At 37.1% G+C, this 19,624-nt stretch overlaps 2 protein-coding genes across 2 annotated transcripts; both read left to right on the top strand.

Annotated features, from left to right (window-relative positions):
* The first annotated feature begins 10,001 nt into the window (after positions 1-10,001).
* On the top strand, positions 10,002-11,958 carry LOC120330812 (small ribosomal subunit protein mS26-like). The gene has a single exon (XM_039397756.2). The coding sequence runs from the start codon at positions 10,145-10,147 to the stop codon at positions 10,781-10,783; it is 639 nt and encodes a 212-aa protein (XP_039253690.2). The 5' UTR covers positions 10,002-10,144; the 3' UTR covers positions 10,784-11,958.
* LOC120328520 (pre-mRNA-splicing factor SYF1-like) lies at positions 11,952-19,016 on the top strand. The gene is made up of 5 exons (XM_078113850.1): positions 11,952-12,087; positions 13,709-15,682; positions 16,103-16,269; positions 16,819-16,979; positions 17,886-19,016. Exons 1-5 carry the CDS (start codon positions 11,993-11,995, stop codon positions 18,024-18,026), a joined length of 2,538 nt encoding a protein of 845 aa, XP_077969976.1. The 5' UTR covers positions 11,952-11,992; the 3' UTR covers positions 18,027-19,016.
* Positions 19,017-19,624: the final 608 nt, after the last annotated feature.

Below are 19,624 nucleotides of genomic sequence, written 5' to 3' on the forward strand. Positions count from 1 at the left end.
ATATAAAGAGCTTGCAATTGGCGATAAAAAAAAAATAATTTTTTAAAAGTGGTGGTCCGAGTCACAAACCGGATAGAAAGAAGACATTTTTTTTCTTGGGAGTTGAAACTCCGAACCGTGATAAAAAATAGAAATATTCGCTAAATCCTTTACTGTTACCGCTTCGTGGTTGGCAAACAATAGCATAATATTGCTGTAGCAATTTCGTGATCTAACTCAAAATACTTTGTAGATGGAAGGGATAATATGTCTTCTATTACGACCCAAAAAACACCGAAATTTGCATCAATTTCAATAACACTCCCTCGTTCCACCGCGAATGAAATTCCTGTCGTAAACGAAAGCGAGATTTACCGTCGCTTATGTTAATCTCGAAGAAGACTTCTTATCAATAAACTAAAACCCGGAAAAACTAGACAAACAGTTTGCGACCGATTGCTAAATAAAACAGTGGAGTACATCAATGTACCCGCCGCAATCTAGCGACTTTGACGTTGGTACGTATACGTGCCCACCGCACGGAAAGGATTAACATATTTGCGGACAAGAATGATTGAAGTGTTAGACTCGACTATGTTTACAAGTTAAAAATATTGGGTTTGACCAAGAACGTAGCCAGCACAAAATCTGGTTTTTGTATAATGACATATTATGACCCTCATTCCTTTTTTTTCTTCGAACAAAGTCAGATAAAGTAGCCACTGCAAATGTCGCAAAATTGCATTAAAAAAATGTTGGGACTTTGAAGCACAAAGCCATGGCACCTCAGCCACCCCCTGCTGCGCCTATGGTTTGACGCCTATTGGTTTGACCCCATGCCACGTTACCCAAAACATAGCTGTCAGTATACTACCAAGAAATCTCAAGCCATATGGACATATAAAGCCTCCCCAAGTCTTGAGCCTTTAATGGCCTTGTAATTACATAAGATTTATTAGGTTGCCATTGCAGATTGAAACACACTTTAAATAAATTAACAATGTAGAATAGCATAAGATCACTATTTGCTTGCAAATAGACAAATAAAAGTCCAAAACACAAGGATTAAAGACAACTGCAGATTTGAACCAAAAATAGGGAAGATTTCTGTTCTGTTTTTTTTTCTAGCAACTACCCTGTATATTGACTAAAACCTGCGAGGATGTACTCAAAAAAATAAACGTTGGTATCAGGCTAAAGCGTGTACAAAACTGACAGTTCCAAAATGAAGCAGAAATAATAAATCTTTTGAGTTTCCCATATCTTCATAACGACCTCAATCAGCATAAACAAAAGCAATTAGGACCCTAATCCTTTATTCAAAACACAATACAAAGCCAAGGATTACACTAAGAGGATAATCTGTTCAAGCTGAATTATACACTTATTCAGTCTGGACAGGAAAATTACAGACATTTATTTTCCATGACATTTTTTCAAGCAACAACTAAAAAAATAACAAATATGTAGAATGATACTAGATTGATTTTTATGATAAGACCCATAGTCTCCACTTTTGCTGAGGCAACCCTATTTTTTACAATCGGGATGAAGTCATAAGCCGAAGATCTGATATCAGATATATATAAACTTTGTTGTTAACAGGGATAGTTATAGTGCGCTAACTGCTAGGTTTGGTTCTCGAAGTGCACGGTATGGAGCCCTAGGGGTCCGTGAGAGAAATTCAGTGGCTCTACGAGCTTTACCTATTAATTTATACTGAATTGGCTAATTTTGTAACTGTCCAAATAAGCAATAACAGCCAATAATAAAATTTGACATCGATAGCATAATCCAAATATAATATTATATAAAAGTTCCAAAGAAATGAATAATGCTATATTTCAATTACCTCCTCGTTGCCACATTTCGACACTACTTTATTAATATGTTTGTCAATGGTAAAATTTAATTGTGAGACACCGTAACTAATAGTCAACCTTTTCCACGGGCTCCATAGCGCCAAAAGTTCAAGAACCCTTCACCTTGACACTCTAATCATAATTTGACTTTATTATTATGACCACTTTAGCAAGAATACAATAAATCTATCTAATTTATTAATCTAAGTTAGAGAGATAACTTTACTGAATAACACTTAAACAATCATTTGACCTCATTGCTTAGACACCTGCAATGCCAGCATATGTTGTTACAACATGCTAACTGCTAGTCCACCATATTCCCAATAGTCGAGCCATATTGCACTTGTTCAATAAAAATACAAAGAAACTATCAAATGCCAATAATGAGGCTTACCATAGTCCCATATGGCAGTCATAATTATTTTTCAAATTGTTTTCATCATAATCACTATATGTTTACTTCGTCAATTTAACATATAACATTAACTGTAGTGCCGTTTAAATCATTCAAAGTGCGCAAAAGAAGGTCCACGTTTTCCAATGATTTGAATATTACTAAGCCTTGAATTCGAACCAAGGTTTGTCAAATTTGCGCTGTTCCGGTTATCTGTTTCATATATATGGTAAGCCTACCAATAAGGGAAGAAATAGGGCATTTTGTATTGAACTGCGAGCCCTTGCAATTGTCTACTTCATATCATTATCGAAGGCCGTATCTAGAAGAATGCTTGAACGAGACAGTATTAAAGTATTAAATAATAATAACATAATCTCTTTCTGTAAAAAAGCGAGCGAGAGAAATTGCTGTTGGATTAGGTTATAACTTGTTTTTTCTGAGAAAGAACTATGATGCAACGAAAGCTAACAAATGTAATTGCCATTTCGTGGAAAGAGATTTATGTTCTTCTTATTTTAACTAATAGACGTTAGAAAAATACTATTAAATATTGCATAGATAGAAATTATATCTTGCGTAGCCATATTTGTGTATATCTACTAAATGATATTTTGCATATAGCCACTACCTTTTAATACAGCTCTATCCCAAGGGGTTTAATCAATAATACAGGCAGCCATGACAGCCTTTGCTGGTTGTGTCCCTTGAGGCTACACATTATCCACTGACATAATGCAAAAAAGGTTTATTAAGACTATCAAAATAAAGAAAACAGTAGAATTTTATTCTTTATTAGCCATTTTATTTTATATTCTGTTTTATATAATCTTAACTCCGTTGGCATATAAGGTTAGTGGTCTTGAGTTCGAGTTCAGTCCATGCCTACTATCTTTTCCAATGAAGGGTGTAAAAAACAAGTAGGCTTAATTGAAAAAACCGGGAATTTGGGGGGGCGTGCTGGAAGCCATCAAAATGGGGCTACAAGCAGTCGCGTATCTACGCAAAATGGCGCCCATGGCAAAGTCTAAAAATGGGCCCCCAATATAGTTGTTTGGCAATTTATAATGAATTGAGATTATTTGAGCAAAAAAATGAGTTTAAAATTAGTTTATATAATCTTTTATGACTAATACTTTTTTGCTGTTTTTGCGCCCCTTTTATGACTAATGCTTTTTTGCTGTTTTTGCGCCCCTGTTCAATCGGCGCCCATGGCATAAGTCATGGCTGCCACACCCTAGAAACGCCACTGCCTACAAGCCATACAAGGTTGAGCAGCACTGAATTGAATCTAAATTTGAATTAATTTTTTATAAGGCATATTGCACCCTTGCCCTTGCTGTAAGAATCAACTATTCTTGATCTTTAACAATAGGCATTGACAACCTAATTTATTACAACATGAGCATGGGATAAACAATTTACTAGAATAAACTGACTAAAAAAACTGACTTTTCTTTGTTTAAAACAACATGACCCGAGAGGATTTTCAGGCTTAGGGTCGCAAGCCATAGACTGGAAAACACTGGACAAACAAAAATAAGTAGGCCATCATGTTGTCTCTTTGACAATTATGATAAAAAAAATTCAATTTTAATCCAACGCCTGAAGATTGTTACTAGCTATTGTTATAAAACAAAACACTTTATACATTATTATTTATTAAATTAGCTTCTCTCACTCCCTATTTTGTCTTTTGGAAGGAGTTGCTAGTATGTATATGTTAAATGAATTAAACGTATCAGCGACAAAACCTAATGAGAAAGATAGGATTCACATATTCATGTATGTATGTATGTTCATTCGTCACGTAAAAGCAAAAACACAGGAGTTAGTAAATGTCAACATAGAAAACGGGATGTATACACAAGACCATACTGGCCTAAAACACATGAAAGTGCGGCATACACCCCCTATGATAAGCATAAAATATAATAATATGGCCCTTGATACAGACAGTTGTGCAAGGAGGGTGGATGAGTAGCAATATAAGCAACAGGGGTAAGGGTGGAGTATGCCCAACTGTTTGTCCAAAGGAGTTGGTAGGACAAGACAACATCAATAAATAGAAACAATACAACATGGAATATAATACATGTAAACATAATAATAAAATTTGGACATATACTAAATATAGCACCCTTGAGTTCATCCCGCAGGAGAGAAAAGCGAATCAGCTCCAGTTACCAGGCATGTCGGGTATTGGGTCAGTTAGCCAGTTATTTTGTTTTCAGACACATAGACTTGATGGAAAAGAGAGCTGTAACCGAGCAAAGCGAAGCCACGCAGGGTAATCAGAGGTGCGGTGGTGAACGTATTCCTAGCGCCCAACTCGATGCATCACACCACTTCCCAGCTACGGTAATATTCAATATATTGCATTTTGGGATGCAAATTAGTTTAGAATATATTCTACATATGAAAGTATTTTTTCAGAATATTAACATTCTTTTCAATTAATCATTAAAAATATTATATGCTGACCAAACAACCAAATTTTTTTTGGAGTACAATAAGCAACAGAGCTTAAACAGCCAAAATCACAAAAAATTCAGTTTATACAAAAACCTAATTTGTTAACAAAATATAAAATCTGGAAAGTAATCTCTTTACACTATGTGATGCACAATCAGAACAGCAGTTATGTGAACCACCCTATGGCAATGAGGAGTCCAGCAACACTCTCGCACTTATTTATCCCTGCATGAGTTCGCAGGTTCGAATCCCATCATTTCCCATTCGAATCAGAGGTATGATAGCAAGTGTATTCCTAACACGAAGCGCCATCTACCGCACTTAAGCTAAAAAATATCCATATCCTATATTTCAGTATTTCGCTGTCGCCCTTTACTATTTTTCCGCAATCATTACTGAAATTTGTCAAATTAGTAATCTGCTAATGCAGTCATGAGACTAAAGTCAGATAAAGTATAAAACAAGAATATCGATCGATCGAAAGTTAGGGGATCCCCCAAAACAGCGCTCTTACTCCATAGTGACACCTTGTGTCCCATCACTAATTAATTAATAACTCGCTAATTACACGAAAAAATTTATCCAAAATCAATAGGCTTCTGGTACGACATAAGATAAATGCACATGCAAAATCTGGAGCAGATTCAATCTCGTTTTCGTGAGATATCGCGTGCATCTAACAGACAGACAGACAAACAAACAGACAGACAAATACCTATCAACATAATTACCGATTAAAATCGATAAGTAATAAGAATAACAAAAACAACTTATATGCAATAAGTATATTTCGACTCCATAATCAGCATAATATACAATAAAATAATTGATAAAACAAAATATATAAAACCGATTATAGAATCGGGAGAGCAAACAAAACCACAAGTTTGAAGCGTGCAGATTTTAGATAGAAATGAATTGATAAAAGAAGTAGTACCGGTACGTGTTCCCTCGCCTCACACAATACATACATATATAAATAATAAATATTTAATGTTTTTACGTTTTCATCATCCACTCCAGGATAGATATATTGCAGTATTGTGATATTGACCACCACTGTCAGACTGTAATGCAGTAATACTAGCTGACTGGATACCAAGATACTGGTCCCATCTTTTATTGATAAACCTGTCTTACCTTTACATTCGAGACTGGATCCTCCAAACACCAATATAAAGTGATGAGAATTTAATAATCAATAGGCCTACCTCCTAAAATCAATTTAACAATTTCATTTATCTCCTAATACTGTAATAATTAATAGGTCACCATATAGCCTATTCATATATGCAATCTTTTAAACACCTACCGGTACCCGTACCGTACTCGCAGATTGTTTTTTCGTTTTCCACAATCATCGAATGACGTGAAATGTGTGAGAAAGTTTCCAAAGACTGACTCTCTGAATTTTTTTAAAATCATTAAAATAGTGTGGCAAACAATTCTTATTTTTTATTACATTTCTCATCTTTTATTCTAATTCCTTTTTTAGACTACCTATTTATTTGTTTGGTTACCATATAATTTATCTTAAGCTTATCTAAACTTACCGTACTCTCTTTTTTCTGATTTTATTAATACCCTATCTGTGAGTGAATACGTACCACTTCTTTTGGCAATACCTTCCATCTTATATTCTGTCTGTTTCAAATACCTGAATACTGTTCCTTTTTTTAGTCAGATAGCCCATTGCGGCATTGTAATCCATCCAGACTTTGTAAAACTTACGTACGGTACCGGTACCGTACGTGTGCCGTGAACGTACAGTACCGGTACCGTATGGTTACGACGGTCCCGGTACCATGTCGGTAGCAATTTATGGTATAGGTTCGTATAAAACCAATAAATAAACGATGTGAATTTTTTGACAAAACGAAGACTTTCTAATATATCCCAGCGCGAACAAAAAAAGCCTTTATTACCACTTTTGCGCTCCCCAAAATGCCGCAAATCACAACACAATGGATGTCGATCTGACCTTTGACATTGGGAAAGTTATGAATGCGCTTTCTGAAAATGAAACAAAAATATGGGCCGCACGCAAGGATGACGCGAACAATCGTGAAGCGTTCGTCAAATAATGAATAAATAAAATAAAATTGCGGAAATTTTTTTTAAAGAGAATCAGTACATTACGAAAACAAAATATATCGGAAAGTTCCAGCTTGACAGGAAATATTATCTGAATCTGCTAATTCGTAAATTTGTTTATTTGCAATGTTCAGAACCACCGCCATCATATCACCCACGATGATACCTACAGAGCGCTAAAATAACGAAGCTGTAGAATAACTCGTAAACAAGGGAATAATAACATTTCACTACAATAGAGAGATGGTAAGGGCAACTTCATTAAGTTTCGCACAACAACAATATTGTAGTGCGTGATTGCCACCAGGTAAACTCATGTTGATAATAAATGAAGCACAACCGGTGTTAGCAAAACGATGTAATTTGCCGACGTTTCGAATTTCTATACAGAAAAACTTCATCAGGGCATGATATGGAAAGGACACAAGTGGATATATATAGAGCAAGAAAAAGAAAAAATATGAAAAAATTATCATGGCGTCAACTCTAATCTAAAAGGATGATGATAAGATAATATGTATAAATAAACAAACTAGCGCAAGTTCAAACAAAAAGGGGACTATTTAAACAATGATTTATATACAGGCGGGTGCCTACTTCACGTACATATTTTTTATCAAAAGATATCATCGTGCTGAGCGGTTGGACTACCCGGCTGCGGTTCGCTGGTTCCCGCCAACGAATAATCATTTATGCTGGGAATACCAAAGTCCTCCCCCCCGTAGGGTGGTTCATGTAACCGATAGTCGGTTGCGGCTTTCTACACCATCAAGGCCAGGCATCTGAAACAAATAACCAGTGGCGCATCATTCTGAGTGTTAGGAATACGCTCGTCATCGTACCTCTGATTGCTGTACGTGGGTTCGCAGGTTCGAATACCGTTGGGATATTTATGTGAGATAGGATTGTCGGACTCCTCACCGCGGTAGGGTTGTTCACGTAACCGCTGGTCGGTTGCGGCTTCTTCGACCATCAATTCCAAGCATCTGAAAGAAATACCTAGCTGACTAATATCATGTCTTACCCGAAACGGAGTGGTAATCGGACGACACACGGTCGTAAACCATCTTATCGGCTTTCCTCTCCCGGGTGAAATATTTCAATCCTATCTAAATTCGAACTGAATAACTAATTCTCCAGTCATATGATTGAACTGGCTTATCAACTTTTCTCACTTCCAGGAAAAAAATGAAAATTCACATATTGCTGTATAGAATAGTTTCCAGTAAATTCAGGATGCCCTATTTCACGGTGAACCGCGGACATTCATATGCCTTTGTTACGTCGATTAGCATTTTTTCGCTAAGCTTCAGCTTTAATTACGATGGCGGAAGTAGACAATTAAATCGATGTAAAGGGTAATGTACACGAAAATGACTCGATTAATGTTATGTGAATAAACTTGCTTTTCATGTTTTATGTAAATTCTAACGTAAATCGTAACTTGGCTGATAGTTAATTTGCGCAAAAACGTTTGCGGCACGCATTGAATTTTTGGCTCGTTGTGGACTTATTCAACCGCTCCGCGGACTCAAGTTGGGAAACACTGCTCTAACAGCTAGCTTGTGCGAAGCGAACAACGCGTGTCATAAAATGAATATCCATGAGGCTCAAAAAGTTTTAAAGGTTAAATGGTTCAATAAAATAATCCCGAATTGGAAATAATTTAAAAACGTATTTATACTTAATAAAACACAAGTATCTCAATCCAATAACTATCGTTGAAAGTTGTCAATCAACGATCGAAGGAGCGCATTTTTAAACTTTGTCAAAAGACCCATTTTACGTAGATATGACACTACATATCTACATCGCATATTGTACACTATTCAGTCTGTACAAAAGTCAGATTGCGAGGTGCTCATACTGTTTAGGAATAGTTAAAAGTCTGAACAGTTAACTGAAATAGAATTTTAAACACCGGACTGGAGGTTTGGCGCATCACACTGACGTTAAAAATACGCTTGTCATCGCTCTGTTCCCTAAAAATAATTTTGTTCTTCACTGTCGCATTATGCTTCACGTTCGTGTAACTCATCTGTTAAGTATTCGAAACCCAAAGCAAATGTATGTTTACGTGGGTAATATTGGTAAACTGGCATATATATTTCACGTGTTTTCAAATCTTGATAAAGGTTTTGTTAGTTTCCCAATCTTCTGTGAGTTCATTGTTTTGTGTAGGTTTTTTTACGGGAAAATCAAAATAAACTCATACTCATAAATAACTATCACCCTATCTCGTCGCCACTGGAATCCCAATATTTGTTGAATTTCAGCAATACTACCTGTTACTACTGTCAACGTAGTCGGTAAATCCTGTAATTTTTTTCTATGAGTCAACTGACTTAACGAAGGAAAAACTTTGAAGTGTTGGAGATGAATTTTTTTGACCTATGACCCCACTAACATTTTATTTGGTGCTTCAGCATGTGAAAAATACAATTGAATAATTCCATGCCGGAATTGCTCTGGAATTGAGTTCGACAATAAAAGGTTTCTCGGGGTTATTTACTTCTGTGAATGCTGCGTTGGGATAACGTTTTAGATTCGTTATGGAGTGAAGAAAGCCAACGAGTGAGCACTACAATAGGTACGTTGTTGCAAGACCTTACGCAGTACCGGTACCGGCACGGCGGCAAAACTGCAAGAACTCTTAGCAACCCACTCGTTCATTACCGGTATCATCTTTCACTAGATTCAAACCTGCGAACTAACACAGGGTACGGTATCGTAATCAAGGTTGCGGTGGTCAACGTATTGCGCATTCATAACAATTAGCACGAAATCCTATATTTATATTCCAGTTCAGTCAGTCGGTGTCATTCAGTCATTCAAATAACTGAATACCGGTAGTGATTCCATGTTCATGTTCTGATGTTGTCTGTGTTGTAGGCAACATTTCTACTATTACAAATCATAGTAACATGACTCACTCACCCGATTTAACTGAAATTCCTTATTATATATGTATAATGATCATTTTCTAAACACTGAACCAGTTATGAAAAGTGATGATACCGGTATTAGAATTTTCACACTTATGCACTTTGGTGAAGTTGAGATTATTCGTGTCTAGTGTAGTTTCGTACTTCAAGTACTTGGCATATGTCAGTTCTAACCCCAAAAATTGTTACCCTATGCCAACTATAAGTACTTGAGGTATGAAACTACTCAAGACCAGATTATTTTGTTACAGGCATTCAAAATAATAATGGAAAGTTATTGGACTCTGATTTTGCATCGCTTCTTTTAAAATATTCCAGTTCATACCGGTTTAGATATGTATAGATACCGTAATTGATTTACAACAGATACCTTCAACTGCAGTTTCTATAGAATGGCTCTGGTACGAAGCAATATTCTGAGCCGAGTTTTTTATAAGCCTTCCATGCTTGAAACGAAACTTCATTTACCACTTCTTGAACAAGTCCGATACCGCAAGCCGAAGTGGTTACTACCACGTCGAGCACCTTCAAAAGCAGGGATATATTTTAATAAACCGAGACCTACGGAACATGATGTAAAGAAAAGTGAATTAATCTATAAATCTTATAATGAAATGCTGAGATCAATAGCTGCTGCTTTCCAAGAAGAAATATTGATAAACGAAGCTAAAAAGGAATCAAAAACTGTCTCAAAAAATAGTTTCGATGAACAAAGCCACCATGAAAAATGTATGGCGTATAATGAAGCTCATAACAAAGAAATGCGGGAAAAACGAGAACAAAAACTCGATCGAATATTGGAAAACCAAGAACAACAATTGAGCCAGAAAGTCAGTTTATTAGAAAAAAAATTCGAACATAAACTTGCTAAATATGAGCAAGAAGTTTTGACAGCGATAGACGAATCTGAAAATTGGATTAGCGAGGAAAATTTGGAAGAAAAAATTGAAGAAGCTTTAGACAATGTGGTTAACTTTAATTTTGCTGTCAAAAGAAATGGCAGAATTGCGTTAAGAACTGTGATACCATAGTATTTTAATCTGTGATGCTAGAGTGCATGGGATTCATAGAGTCTTGTTACAATTAGAAAACATTGGCAACTGACTTCATAACGAAGTTTTGAAATTGCAACTGGACTTTATAATCTTTTGTCATCATTGAGGCATTACATGTGGTATAACAGTGAAAGTGCTGCTATATGTTACTTGTGTGCTTAAGGTTCTGAGGTGCACATAAGGTGCATAATTGACGATAACAGTGTTTCCCAACATTTATGGCTCGTGGCGCTTTTAGCACTCATTGCCCCCCTGTTTATCATTCCAGTGGGATTCAAAGTGTTATTTTGATTGGCAGATTCCAAAGCCTATTAAATGTTCAAACAATTCATGCTCAACGAAGTGAAAAGACCCTGTGAAATAAGCTTATCAAGCTATTAAAAAGAAGAACAGGGTTTTTCATTTAGTAAAACTGAAATGAGTTTTGCGGCTAGCAATGTGGCCCCTCTCCAACTGCTCTGTGGCTTCCTTAGGGAGCCACAGGCCCGTGGTTGGGAACCAATGCCACAGTATTTTCTGCTGTGGTGCAGTACATGGTGCTTATAAAGTCTTGTAACAAATACAAAATATTGAGAACTGACTTCATGACAAAAATTTTAATTTGTGGTAGTGGTAGGATCCCATGAAGATCCTGTCTATCTTTTGTTTGGGACCTGGTTTAGTATGATTCCAACTTCGTCCTCTGGTGGGAATCATTGAGACATTAAATCAGTGTAACAGTGAAAGTGCTGCTATATGTTACTTTTTTTGTTGATAAGGTTTTGATTAATAAATCGTACAAAAGTTGGCTGGACCCAGGTTTGAATAAAATTTTGCTTTGTTTGAAGTTTCGCTTTCACGACTGCTAGTAAACTCCAGTACGATTTGATTTCAATCTAACCCTAGAACCAAATATCTTATTTAATGTTTGTGGCAAAATATATTTCATCCCAAAATGGAGCGTCTTTATTAATGAACTGTTCTGTAAAATGAGTATCGATATATGCTAATGCTCAAAATATTGTGTGAAGGTATTCATGCCGTCTTTTTTTATCTTATAGTCTTTAACCCATAGGAAGGACTGAATTCCTGATAATACATTCTTTATGTTTTGGAATCATCTTCATCATTTAAACTCTAAAACTATGTGTTCCTATTTTTATCTTTTAGAATTCTGTACCGTTAGACCTATTGTAGAATAAGAATATGCCATCTGTGGATGAGCTGGTCTTGGAAGAAGATGACCTACCTTATGAAGAAGAGATATTGCGCAATCCATTCTCTGTCAAATGCTGGCTGAGGTAGGTTTATTTATTACTTATCGATCTTAAGATCGGTAAGTATATTGATAGGTATTTGTATGTATGTCTGTCTGTCTGTGTGTGTGTGTGTCTGTTAGATGCGCGCGATATCTCACGAAAGCGAGATTGAATCTGCTCCAGATTTTGCATGTGCATTCATCTTATCTCGGACCAGATTCCTATTGATTTTGGGCGAATTATGTCGTATAATTAGCGAGTTATCAATCAATTATTGATTAAGTGATCTAGATTTTTGTAAAGCGAGAGGATTTTGAGACCCGCCGAGTGTGTGTGTGCGACGCGCAGTGCGCAAGTTACACGAGCGGATGAAGCGGATGAAAACTGCAGTGTCTGTTTTGGGGGATCCCCTAACTATCGATCGATAAGTATTCGGTTTCCAACCGATATTCTCGTTGGTTTTTTAATCACATATTTAGAATTAGGCTATACATAAGCGCCCACTGCTAGGTCGGGATCTACTATTGATCAAAAGAGCCGGAATCTTTCTGGCTCGACATTGCCTAGACATGACATGGGCAAACAACGGCGAATTCAATCTGATGCTGCCACAACCAAACTAAATTTGTATTTTGATGTTTTAGGAAAAAATACCTCGGAAATTTGTCGAGATTGCGATAAAATTTGGTTTTGTCACGAAGCTCATTGTTTACATTTTTGCTTTTGTAACACTGTAAATAAAATTCTGTTTATAAAATGTAACTTTTAATGTCATTCTTACATGGCCCCCAAGTCTTGGTTGGCAAAATTTTTGACCTCTGGTTCAAAAACCTTACTCAACCGTGGCCTAGCAGGGTGAGGTGACTATGGAATTTGAACTCCTGATTTCAACTTGAAGTGTAACGCTTCAACAACTAAACCCCCCCGACTCAGGTTTGTGTTCAATGATCAGAACATGGACTTTGCTAAACTTTTATTTTCACTATCAAGTTGTTGTGTATGCTCTATGTAATTTTACATTAGTCAATACCACCCAGATGTTACACCTGGAGGGTTATTAGTCGTTAATGAATATGATCCACTGGAAACCGAAGTATAAAGTACACCTTAGCTTGGAAGATTGTTTGTCGCTTGCGATAATTTCCTTAGCGTACAAATTTACTGAAAGATTAAGGTCTGAAACGATTAAAGACAGATGGCAAATATCTGTGACTTTACAACCCAATTCTCTATGTATTATCCGCACCTGGATATAATGTGCAAAACGACCCACTTATACCTCAAACTCACCCATCCAAATTCATGCCATTCTGAAAATTCAGCATCTCTGCAGAGCGATTTTGACACTGTAACCCGCCTATCTGCGCCACTGCTGAAATCCAATTATTCTGTCTATACCCATGTTGCTTGCTGATCTTCCAATGTTATTCCCTGCAACAAATACGTATTGCTTCACATCAGGTGAACAAGCAGGCAACGATTGTTATCGACAACAGTTATTTGTGAATAAACTGTTCTTTATTCATGGTTTCATATTGAGTTTTGAATCTGTGGCCCAGTAACCAAGTCTATTGAATATAAGGATAGTATTATAGTAAAAGAAAGCCCACCCCGACTCTGAATGCTTTATATGCGAAAGTCCTAAGTTATTTATTTTTTTTAGGTACATTGATCACAAAGAAAATGCACCTTATAAGCAGCTCAACATGGTCTATGAGAGAGCTTTGAAAGAACTTCCTGGAAGCTATAAGTTATGGTACAACTATCTACGAATCAGACGAAGCCAGGTTAAAGGTCGATGTCCTACGGACTCAATGTTTGAAGAAGTTAATAACGCACATGAACGAGCGTTAGTTTTTATGCACAAAATGCCCCGGATTTGGATAGATTATTGTAAATTTCTTGTGGATCAAAGATGTCTGACGAGAACGCGTCGTACTTTTGATCGCTGCCTTGAAGCTCTTCCAGTGACGCAGCATGATCGGATTTGGCCGTTGTATATTGAATTTGTGAAAAAATATCCCATTCATGAAACAGCAGTTCGAGTTTTTCGTCGAATGCTGAAACTCATTCCAGAAGAAAGTGAAGACTACGTGGAATATTTAATATCGATCGATCGTTACGATGAGGCAGCTACAAAACTTGCGGAAATTGTTAACGACGAGAGTTTTGCGTCGAAACATGGAAAGACGAATCATTTACTTTGGCATGAGTTATGTGAACTCATTTCAAAGAATCCTGATAAAGTACATTCGCTAAAAGTCGAGGCAATTATTCGTGGTGGTTTAAAACGTTTCACTGACCAATTAGGACAACTTTGGTGCGCTTTAGCTGATTATTACATCAGAAGCGGACTTTTTGAACGAGCGAGAGAGATTTACGAAGAAGCAATAGAAACTGTGACCACTGTCCGTGATTTTACACAAATTTTCGATGCGTACGCTCAATTTGAAGAGTCCGTTATTAGTTCGAAAATGGAAGAGGCGGCTGAAGAGGAACAGAATGAAGAAGATGACATTGATATTGAATTACGACTCGCAAGGTTCGAACATTTAATTACGAGACGTCCATTACTTCTCAATAGCGTCCTCTTGAGGCAGAATCCACACAATGTAAACGAATGGCTTAAACGAGTCGAGCTTTACGAAGATAACTTAGCACAGGTCATCAATACATACACAGAAGCTATACAGACAATAGAAATACCAAAATCCGTTGGAAAGATTTCTAATCTCTGGGTTTCCTTCGCTAAATTCTATGAAAAGCATGATCAAATTGACGACGCTCGTACAATTTTTGGAAAAGCGGTCCTCGTGTCTTACAAAGGCGTTGAAGATCTGGCCACCGTGTGGTGTGAGTGGGCTGAAATGGAACTACGACACGAGAATTTTGATGGCGCAATCAATTTAATGAAACGAGCGACTGCAATGCCACCTAAACGCGCTGGATATTTCGACCATACCGAACCAGTCCAAAATAGAGTATACAAATCATTGAAACTCTGGTCCATGTACGCTGATTTAGAAGAGAGTTTCGGGACCTTCCATACTTGTAAAGCTGTTTATGATCGTATCTTGGATCTCCGAATCTCCACTCCGCAAATTATTATCAATTACGGAATGTTTTTGGAGGACAATCATTATTTTGAAGAGGCTTTTAAGGCTTATGAACGAGGTGTCGGGATGTTTAAATGGCCAAACGTTTTCGATCTTTGGAATACATATTTGACTAAATTCATTGCAAGGTATGGTGGAAAGAAACTAGAGCGCGCTAGAGATCTTTTTGAGCAAGCTTTAGACGGATGTCCCCCCAAGTTCGCAAAAAATTTGTATCTCTTATACGCCAAGCTTGAAGAAGAACATGGGTTATCAAGACACGCAATGGCAGTCTACGAAAAAGCTACGAAGGCCGTTTTACCAGAAGAAAAATATGATATGTTTAATATTTATATTAAGCGTGTAGCCGAAATATACGGAGTTACCCATACAAGGCCGATATACCAACGTGCTATCGAATCACTCGAAGATGCTCAAGCGAGAGATGTTTGTCTCCGATTTGCTGACCTTGAACAGAAACTGGGTGAAATTGACAGAGCAAGAGCGATTTATGCTTTCTGCTCTCAGATGTGTGATCCAAGGTGAGTGTGATTTTCCATACCACCCAATGTACCCTCGTAGATGTCAGAAACCAACTTATCAATTATTCGTAAATCAGAGGTGTGCAACATGCGACTCGTGGGCCACAATCCAGCCTGCCAAGTAAACTTCGCTGTACTTTTTTTAGTATTTTTCGTAAAATTGGCATGTCCAGGGACAGGGGTGTGCATCGGCCGACTTGCGTCCCTCGCCATGCCATTTAGTGTGGCCTTTGTCAACACTCAGATTTATCCCCATCAAGCATAAAATCCTAAACCAACAGTTTGTGGACAAAAAGGTTGCGAGAAATCTCTACCCAAATAGTTGTATATAAACACATGGATAAATCGAATTTTATATACCGTAATTTTTTATTAATTTTACTTATAATTAATTCTTCATTTTACTTATTTTATTTTCAGAACCACAGCTGAATTCTGGCAGACGTGGAAAACTTTCGAAGTAAAACACGGAAATGAAGACACAGTTCGTGAAATGTTACGAATCAAACGAAGCGTTCAAGCAACCTATAATACTCAAGTCAACTTCATGTCGGCTCAAATGCTGGCTGCTGCTTCCAACACTACAGGTATTGATAGTATTTTTTATCATCATAAGGCTCTGTTATCTGAGGATCTACAGCAGGGGTAGATATGGTCTTAAGACCAGGGGGAAAAAACTGGCGGGCCACGTAAGTGTGACGAAAAAGTTACATTTTATGAACAATATTTACAGCACTACAAAAGCAAAAGTGGAAAACAATGAGTCCTGTTGTAAGTCCCAAAGTTGTTACACCCTGGTGAACCCATAATCCATTACTCAGGTAGTTGCACTCTTTAATTTGGATTTAGATTTCAGTACTTAATAAGTAGTCACACCCAAATGATGATATTTTTGTATGGTATATTTTTATTTTTGAAATTTTTTATTGCAATTCATCAAATTAGATTTTGTAACACTGTAAATATTTACGCCACACTTGCATGGCCCGCCAGTCTAGGTGGGCGAAATTTTTGGCCCCTGGTTTAAAAACTGATTTTGGCACATTTCTATTCCTCCTGATTAGAATAAGGGGGATCAATTTTGTTGACAGCAACACAGAAAAAAATTCAAATTTCCCGATTTGTTATTCTTCCAGGTACCTCGGCCGATCTTGCACCTGGTGATCCGGGAACTGATGAAATGAAACTTCTCGAAGCCAAAGCTCAGGCTGCCAGTGCTCAGAAGGAAAAAGTTCAGCCCAAGAAAGGAATTCTATTTGTTAGAAGCGATAACACACAGAATCCTGCTTCAGAACAGGTTTGCGAATTTTCTATTTGACATTCATTAACACCTATCGTTCCGAATAAGATGCTATGCAAGCAGCTACTGATATCTGACGATGTCTAAGGAGCTACTAGCATTTGGAGGGGCCAGAATCTTTCCGTTTTAATATTGCTTACTCAATTTACGTCGCTCCAGAATTATGTGTACCAATATGGAGGGAACTAATTTTGTTCGCCTACTTTACAGCAAGTTGTGTAAAGGGACTGAAACCTATGGGTAGGGGGTATATTCACTTGGCTAACACACACGGACAGTCCTGAACTTGTAATAGAACTAAAGTGAGATAAATTGGAATGAAATTATGGCCTAACCCTAATCTGGTACACACACTACGGGAGTACCAAATTTATTACATCTAGGGTGAGATTGTGGGCGTGGTATTGGACTTGATATATGTAGTCTGCAATGCCAACAACCAGGCCACCACAACATCCTAATTAGGATTTTCATACTTATCCTGGTGGAGAAAAGTAGATAGAACAGGTTAATCATATGGTGAACCACAGCCTCTTGTCCGGTCACCAGTCCAAGTTAGGTACGGGTATATTTAACCAGACTTTGGAAGTTGAGAAAGCGGTAACCAACTGACAGTCGATGTCTCCAAAATGTTGTCCTATTTATCCGATTCTTAGAACACTATTTCCACCTTTTTGAGTTAGGGCGGATGTATATTGGTCTTTCGTCCGGCTACCAGTCCACGGAGGGTATGGGAATATAAGACCAAATTTGATATTACCCATAATATTCATTCTCTGAAGAAATCCTGTTTTTGGGCGTCTGGAAACCTTCTTCGAGTTAAATTCTTTTTGTTCTAATGCAATTTAACTCTAATTCAAAAAATTTGAAACTTAATTAATTTTTTTCCTTTTTTATATTCAGGTTGTCACTGAGAATCCAGATGAGATAGATCTAGATGCCAGTGATGATGAGGAAGGGTTGCCAGATATTTCCATTAAAAAACGAGCCGTTCCTGATCAAGTATTTGGCGGAATCAAAAGAGCTTCTGATGACGAAGAATGATCGCAGAGCCGGTAATATGCGGTCAAAACCAATTACTCAGCGACTTGAATTGACTATCTCAAGAAGGCCTTGGTTGGATTTTTCAGTAATGCTGTTCATACTGATACAGACTCAATGTTTTGATGAGAATTGATCGTAAAACTGAAACCAATTCAAAACCAAGGTTGGGCGTTTGACTGCCGCTTCCATCAGCAGTGATGGTCGTATTTTGGAGTATGAACATTTTTGATAAAAATTTATTAGGAGTTAACACTCAAAATTCATCAGACTACACCACAATGTTTGTCCAACTCGCTTAATGCTTACTTCAAGGCTTTGGCTGCTTGACTAACTGTCGCCTATTTTTTCACTAGTTGGCTTTAGATTATTCATGCATCTGAAAATTTATGATATAGGCAGTGGTTCCCAAACCATGACCCGCATGCCTGCTGAACTTTTTTTGTGTGTTCAAGATCAGGGCTACTCAACTATTTTTACCGAAGATCCGCATACAGAACTTCAAAATTATTTGGTTCCGGTCTCTCCAGAAATTATATTTCGACATCTTTAAACACGCACTTTCTCGGCCGACTAATGATTATCAAGATTGTTATTCATAGCGTTAAGTTCTTTTCATAGATATTTGAATCTCTAAATAAAATGAAACTTTAAAAGTGGGGTTAACGATTCAAAATAAAGATTTAGGTGCGGTCTGCCGCCAGTTAAGTAGCCCTGTTCTAGATACCCCCTTCAGCCCCCTTCAGCTTATTAAATTTTGGCCTCTGGTAAACCAAGGCCTATTTATGTCTACAATTTCGACTCTTTCAAACGACATGGCACAGCAATTTGGACCAAGACGTATCTATTGGCTACCAGTAATTTGTGTTTATCCAATGGACGCAAGATTTGTTCTACATTTTTATACGATATCTTCTGGTAACTTTTGTGCTTCAATTGTTTTGCCGAATTCATGTACCAAATTGCCTTTTCAAATGATTTGTAATAAAACTAAATCATAGTGAATTAATCGGTGGCGTGAGTGAAATTGGGATGGAATTGGTACTTCCGTCTGTTGTAGTATGTGTACCAGGTTAGGGTACGATTTTCCTTACCCATTACCAACATTCTTAATTGAATAAAAAACACTGAGATGACAAAATCATTTTATTCACAACAATTTGTTGACGATCACAGTATTTTATGAAATGAAGAACAGACAACAAATATACAGATGAATATTTCGGTTGTTCGGTTGGCGGCTTCCCAAACTTTTACCCAACCCCTGTAATGTTCATCCCTTCTCAGATCCTATGCATTCTTTCAAAATCTTGAGATTTAATAATTGTGTTTTCAATCAAAAGTACAATATATATGTGTAAAATAGGTGTTGTCTCTTTGCGACCCCTAGTTTGGGAAGCCCTGATATATAGGTGAGACAAGATATAGTAAGCGCTCAATTTTATGAAAAATTTGGAATATTCTCGTTTTAGGATTTGTAATGTTGAGTCTTGATCACGGCCAACCATTCGTTACGTATTCCAAATTAGAAAAAATCAATTGATATTTTAGAAACATTATTGGACACGAAGTGGACATAACGATCGTTTCAAAATTTTGTT

The sequence above is a fragment of the Styela clava genome, chromosome 6 (assembly GCF_964204865.1).
Source record: "Styela clava chromosome 6, kaStyClav1.hap1.2, whole genome shotgun sequence".
Taxonomy (NCBI): Eukaryota; Metazoa; Chordata; class Ascidiacea; order Stolidobranchia; family Styelidae; genus Styela; species Styela clava.

Excerpts from the sequence above, each read along its gene's own strand:
- LOC120330812 (XM_039397756.2), top strand. The coding sequence starts at position 10,145 with ATGGCTCTGGTACGAAGCAATATTCTGAGCCGAGTTTTTTATAAGCCT.
- LOC120328520 (XM_078113850.1), top strand. The coding sequence starts at position 11,993 with ATGCCATCTGTGGATGAGCTGGTCTTGGAAGAAGATGACCTACCTTAT. Across the intron at positions 12,088-13,708 it reads TCTGTCAAATGCTGGCTGAG|GTACATTGATCACAAAGAAA; the intron begins GTAGGTTTATTT and ends TATTTTTTTTAG. Across the intron at positions 15,683-16,102 it reads TCTCAGATGTGTGATCCAAG|AACCACAGCTGAATTCTGGC; the intron begins GTGAGTGTGATT and ends TTTTATTTTCAG.